This window comes from Saccoglossus kowalevskii, chromosome 19, assembly GCF_978046115.1.
Source record: "Saccoglossus kowalevskii chromosome 19, keSacKowa6.1, whole genome shotgun sequence".
Taxonomy (NCBI): domain Eukaryota; kingdom Metazoa; phylum Hemichordata; class Enteropneusta; family Harrimaniidae; genus Saccoglossus; species Saccoglossus kowalevskii.
The window spans coordinates 6,746,549-6,753,725 of NC_140659.1; the positions used below are offsets into that span (position 1 = coordinate 6,746,549).

Consider the following 7,177-nt stretch of genomic DNA (forward strand, 5'->3'; position numbering starts at 1 on the left):
ACTGGGAAATTCCCGAAGTATTTTCGTAGCGGCCTGAATTTGATCTCATCATGTGTTCAACCGCCGAGGGAGGGCACTATGTTACAGAAGACGAACCACTTGCTCTGCAATATAAATGCGTGGTGGTTAGTTGGAAACAGACATCTTGCTTGTCGGAACTAAAGATGGATAATTTTTGTTCAACGAATGACGTTGCTGTATTTCACTTAGATTTCTCAAAAAGCCTTCCATGTCCAAAGGTAAGACATATTAGTTTTAATGTTAAATTACATGCTCTCTATAATGCCGTACACTTTCATGTTGTTATCTAGATTACTTCACATAGAATTTGATTTAGATTACTTCATATAAAATAATTCTAGCATGAAGGTGGGATATTGCTTATTTTTTTTTATTATCGGATAATTTGATAATTATAGATTATAGTACCATATGTTTATCAGGGAGCTCGCGATTCCAAAAATCCTGATTAAGACCCAACATCAAGCCTGTCTAATATCGATCTAATATCGGACGTAAATTTCCATATTTAAACAGTCGATAAATTATTGATATCATATCGATCCCTGCTTTCCTCAGCTGACCAAAATTGATGATTCGAATTACCGTTCATAGACGATATATCATATCTAGTGCCTTATCTGATCTATTTGTTTATTTCAACCACTAGGTCTCCACTCAAGACTGGCACTTTCGCAGTAAATTACATCTGAGATGTCTTGGAGTGGACGTTGCTAAGACAAGAACTTTTCATTGTTTTCTTTGGGATGAAATGAACGGAGGTAAAGGTCCAAATGAAATCATCTCTGCATTCCAAAGCCTTCTCGTGCAACAGAATATAACCTCACGGCATGCTATTTTGAGTTCGGATAACCATCCAGGTGAATATCTTTTTTATATATAGTATATTTGTGCTAGACAATAATTTCGGGCATTGAGTGACAAGTTTGTCTTTCCTGACTTTCTTTTTTGCCATTTGCAGGTGAATGTTTAAACAATAAATTTATGTGGTATCTTCAGAGTTTAATTGACCAGGGAACTTTCCAGCGAATAGATTATAAAACGCTGTTAGAGGGACATTCATACAGCTTTGCAGATCGTCACTTTGGGCTGATTGAAAAGAATTCACGGAAACACGATGTCATAGAGCTTCCTACAGATTGGTTAAATGTGATAGAACAGTCGTCATTTGCGGGCCACTATAAAGCCAAACTGTTGACAATTGATGACATTTATGATTATTCTTCATACTTAAAAAATGAGTTTACATACAGGTACAAAGATGTCAACGGAATCAAATTTTCGTTTGACGAGGCTCACTATTTTAATTTTGGAATTGGTGAACGATTAATTGATGGTACTGTCAAAACATTTTCTCATCCGGAAACAGCCTGGGTGCGTAAGACTCTTGATCCGAAAGAAACTCCGATTGTTGTGTCGTTCAGGAAAATTAAGCAAATGACAAGAATAACAGATTGTCATTTACATACTCTTAGTAGAGAATTAAAACCATTGCCTGGAAAGGTGTTTCAAGACGTGAATGAATTGGCGATAAAATATTTATCCCCACGCGCACAAGAATGGTATCAGGCTTTGCCAAAAGTCACGGAATCGTAAATATTTGCATATACAAATGTGTGTATTTGTGGTTATTTTTAATAACATTGTACGTGAAATTTTCTGATCTTATCTTTGCAAATAGTAATTTTAATATTTAGTAGACCCGGTAACGCAGTCTACTGATCAATGGGCATTGCAACCACTATATGGGACTTGTGTGACTTGAAGGAAACACAATAAGAAGTTTTATATATATGACAAATTAGTTGTATTTTTACCAAAAACTAAATGATAATTGTAGAGGTTGGTAATTTGCGAGAAGTGCTCACTATTTTAAATAAATACATGTATGTAGACGAACAAGTTTTCTTATTTTTTATATATGTTTCTTCACGGGTATACTTTGTAAACACACTTACGTTCACCCCTGTCAAGAAGGACCCATATATCATTTCAACGAATCACGATAATTTGTAATAATGATTAGCATACCCATTTGAAGTATTCCATGTTGCATTTGTCAAACTATTTCTGTAATTGTAACTCCCTAACATTGCTTGATTATTTCATTGACAACATTATTTATATACAAAGTCAAAATATATATTTTACCCCCCAATGGGACATGACATATCACATATGTTTTAAGTCAATCTAACGCCTACCCGTCCTTGACAAAGACGACAAGCGTTTTTCGAATTCTTGACATAGCAACATCTGTTTCCTGTCTTTGAGACAATTCTGAATTGAAAACCGAAATTCATGACCATCCCTTAATTTGCACTGTCGTGGATATTAGTTGAATACCATTAAAACAAGCTATCAATCGTCACTTTCAGATTAGTAGAGCAGATGTTACATATTTTAACAAAAACGTGCCCTAAAATCACATTGTGAGTGTCATGTTTGGTACTCTCATGTAACCAGCAGCACGAAATCATTTAGTCAGGACACAAATTGTCAGCTGCCCGTGTTGTTTGGCCACAACTATTTTTTTATTGACTCTGGTAGTATTCTGTAACTTTCCCTGGAACCTGGAACTTACTGGTACAGGGCACAATCTCCCCCACTGTGTGAGAGGGCGGACATTACTAAATTATACTGTATAGCCACCGGTATTCTGGTATCGGAGTGATCATTATAAATTCCAATATGCATCGGATAAAATGCAAACCGTGATTAATTAATTTAGATCTAAATGAGTTGTTTTATCTTCATACTACGATCTCCCTCCGGCTTGGGTAGCCGATTGTCGCTGAATCAATACGCATGCGCGTATGCTTTTCTTAGCACGATAATGAGCCTCGATTTCGCATGCATATACGCCCTTCGTCAACTTTCGACAAATCACGAAAATGAACAAATTAAATACATACAAGTCTTTTATTCACGATAATTTGATCAAATAAATGTTTACACAAAAAAACCTTAAATAGTATGATTGACTAGTTGCGAGAAGACATTAACAAACAAACGAACGTCACAACAAGCTCAGACTGACCAAGACGCAGTTGGGTTACTTTTGTTTTGTACACTACGTCAGCAATGGTATTGGCTAACAAGACAGTAGTTTTAAAAGCAATGCAGCTTTCAGGAAAACACTAGTAACAAACTTAGAGGCAAATTGATTGCCGCACTGCTGCACTGTCAACCAATTTAGTCGTTAAATTGCTTACTTTGTGTGCGAAGTCAAATCCAGACGAGAACGGAAGAATGATGAAATGAGCTTAAACAATGCAATGGTAAGTTTACGAAATATAATGTTATAATATAAGAATCTATGTGTGAGTAGATCGAACAACGAAGATTTTTTCAGCCAGAGGACGAGTATCATTCACGTCTTGAATTGGCCAATGGGCGTTCCAGAATTACCATATTATATGCCATTAGTATATACATAACCGACCAATCTTGGACTTTATTTCAATATGTTGGTCAGGGTTCTGACCCTGTGTATTTTTCGGTGGGTACCGTTTAATTTCATTACCCTGGCTACGTGTTAAAATGGGTCTGAAGTCACTCTGGATAAGTACGTACATAACCGACCAATCTTGGACTTTATTTCAATATGTTGGTCAGGGTTCTGACCCTGTGTATTTTTCGGTGGGTACCGTTTAATTTCATTACCCTGGCTACGTGTTAAAATGGTTATGAATTCACTCTGGATAAGTACGTACATAACCGACCAATCTTGGACTTTATTTCAATATGTTGGTCAGGGTTCAGACCCTGTGTATTTTTCGGTGGGTACCGTTTAATTTCATTACCCTGGCTACGTGTTAAAATGGTTATGAATTCATTTTGGATAAGTACGTACATAACCGACCAATCTTGGACTTTATTTCAATATGTTGGTCAGGGTTTTGACCCTGTGTATTTTTCGGTGGGTACCGTTTAATTTCACTACCCTGGCTACGTGTTAAAATGGGTATGAATTCATTTTGGATAAGTACGTACATAACCGACCAATCTTGGACTTTATTTCAATGTGTTGGTCAGGGTTCTGACCCTGTGTATTTTTCGGTGGGTACCGTTTAATTTCATTACCCTGGCTACGTGTTAAAATGGTTATGAATTCATTTTGGATAAGTACGTACATAACCGACCAATCTTGGACTTTATTTCAATATGTTGGTCAGGGTTCTGACCCTGTGTATTTTTCGGTGGGTACCGTTTAATTTCATTACCCTGGCTACGTGTTAAAATGGTTATGAATTCACTCTGGATAAGTACGTACATAACCGACCAATCTTGGACTTTATTTCAATATGTTGGTCAGGGTTCAGACCCTGTGTATTTTTCGGTGGGTACCGTTTAATTTCATTACCCTGGCTACGTGTTAAAATGGTTATGAATTCATTTTGGATAAGTACGTACATAACCGACCAATCTTGGACTTTATTTCAATATGTTGGTCAGGGTTTTGACCCTGTGTATTTTTCGGTGGGTACCGTTTAATTTCACTACCCTGGCTACGTGTTAAAATGGGTATGAATTCATTTTGGATAAGTACGTACATAACCGACCAATCTTGGACTTTATTTCAATGTGTTGGTCAGGGTTCTGACCCTGTGTATTTTTCGGTGGGTACCGTTTAATTTCATTACCCTGGCTACGTGTTAAAATGGTTATGAATTCATTTTGGATAAGTACGTACATAACCGACCAATCTTGGACTTTATTTCAATATGTTGGTCAGGGTTCAGACCCTGTGTATTTTTCGGTGGGTACCGTTTAATTTCATTACCCTGGCTACGTGTTAAAATGGTTATGAATTCACTCTGGATAAGTACGTACATAACCGACCAATCTTGGACTTTATTTCAATATGTTGGTCAGGGTTCAGACCCTGTGTATTTTTCGGTGGGTACCGTTTAATTTCATTACCCTGGCTACGTGTTAAAATGGTTATGAATTCACTCTGGATAAGTACGTACATAACCGACCAATCTTGGACTTTATTTCAATATGTTGGTCAGGGTTCAGACCCTGTGTATTTTTCGGTGGGTACCGTTTAATTTCATTACCCTGGCTACGTGTTAAAATGGGTATGAATTCATTTTGGATAAGTACGTACATAACCGACCAATCTTGGACTTTATTTCAATGTGTTGGTCAGGGTTCTGACCCTGTGTATTTTTCGGTGGGTACCGTTTAATTTCACCACCCTGGCTACGTGTTAAAATGGGTATGAATTCATTTTGGATAAGTACGTACATAACCGACCAATCTTGGACTTTATTTCAATATGTTGGTCAGGGTTCTGACCCTGTGAATTTTTCGGTGGGTACCGTTTAATTTCATTACCCTGGCTACGTGTTAAAATGGTTATGAATTCACTCTGGATAAGTACGTACATAACCGACCAATCTTGGACTTTATTTCAATATGTTGGTCAGGGTTCAGACCCTGTGTATTTTTCGGTGGGTACCGTTTAATTTCATTACCCTGGCTACGTGTTAAAATGGTTATGAATTCACTCTGGATAAGTACGTACATAACCGACCAATCTTGGACTTTATTTCAATATGTTGGTCAGGGTTCAGACCCTGTGTATTTTTCGGTGGGTACCGTTTAATTTCATTACCCTGGCTACGTGTTAAAATGGTTATGAATTCATTTTGGATAAGTACGTACATAACCGACCAATCTTGGACTTTATTTCAATGTGTTGGTCAGGGTTCTGACCCTGTGTATTTTTCGGTGGGTACCGTTTAATTTCACCACCCTGGCTACGTGTTAAAATGGGTATGAATTCATTTTGGATAAGTACGTACATAACCGACCAATCTTGGACTTTATTTCAATGTGTTGGTCAGGGTTCTGACCCTGTGTATTTTTCGGTGGGTACCGTTTAATTTCACCACCCTGGCTACGTGTTAAAATGGGTATGAATTCATTTTGGATAAGTACGTACATAACCGACCAATCTTGGACTTTATTTCAATATGTTGGTCAGGGTTCAGACCCTGTGTATTTTTCGGTGGGTACCGTTTAATTTCATTACCCTGGCTACGTGTTAAAATGGTTATGAATTCACTCTGGATAAGTACGTACATAACCGACCAATCTTGGACTTTATTTCAATATGTTGGTCAGGGTTCTGACCCTGTGTATTTTTCGGTGGGTACCGTTTAATTTCATTACCCTGGCTACGTGTTAAAATGGTTATGAATTCATTTTGGATAAGTACGTACATAACCGACCAATCTTGGACTTTATTTTTCAATGTGTTGGTCAGGGTTCTGACCCTGTGTATTTTTCGGTGGGTACCGTTTAATTTCATTACCCTGGCTACGTGTTAAAATGGTTATGAATTCATTTTGGATAAGTACGTACATAACCGACCAATCTTGGACTTTATTTCAATATGTTGGTCAGGGTTCTGACCCTGTGTATTTTTCGGTGGGTACCGTTTAATTTCATTACCCTGGCTACGTGTTAAAATGGTTATGAATTCATTTTGGATAAGTACGTACATAACCGACCAATCTTGGACTTTATTTCAATGTGTTGGTCAGGGTTCTGACCCTGTGTATTTTTCGGTGGGTACCGTTTAATTTCATTACCCTGGCTACGTGTTAAAATGGTTATGAATTCATTTTGGATAAGTACGTACATAACCGACCAATCTTGGACTTTATTTCAATATGTTGGTCAGGGTTCTGACCCTGTGTATTTTTCGGTGGGTACCGTTTAATTTCATTACCCTGGCTACGTGTTAAAATGGGTATGAATTCATTTTGGATAAGTACGTACATAACCGACCAATCTTGGACTTTAATTCAATGTGTTGGTCAGGGTTCTGACCCTGTGTATTTTTCGGTGGGTACCGTTTAATTTCATTACCCTGGCTACGTGTTAAAATGGGTCTGAAGTCACTCTGGATAAGTACGTACGTAACCAACCAATCTTGGACTTTAATTCAATGTGTTGGTCAGGGTTCTGACCCTGTGTATTTTTCGGTGGGTACCGTTTAATTTCATTACCCTGGCTACGTGTTAAAATGGGTCTGAAGTCACTCTGGATAAGTACGTACATAACCGACCAATCTTGGACTTTAATTCAATGTGTTGGTCAGGGTTCTGACCCTGTGTATTTTTCGGTGGGTACCGTT

General features: G+C 37.7%; 1 protein-coding gene across 1 annotated transcript; it reads left to right on the forward strand.

The window, feature by feature from the left end:
• Window positions 1–1,720, forward strand: LOC100368598 (uncharacterized). The gene is made up of 3 exons (XM_002739440.4): window positions 1–239; window positions 671–881; window positions 983–1,720. The coding sequence occupies exons 1-3, from the start codon at window positions 51–53 to the stop codon at window positions 1,615–1,617; spliced, it is 1,035 nt and encodes a 344-aa protein (XP_002739486.3). The 5' UTR covers window positions 1–50; the 3' UTR covers window positions 1,618–1,720.
• Window positions 1,721–7,177: the final 5,457 nt, after the last annotated feature.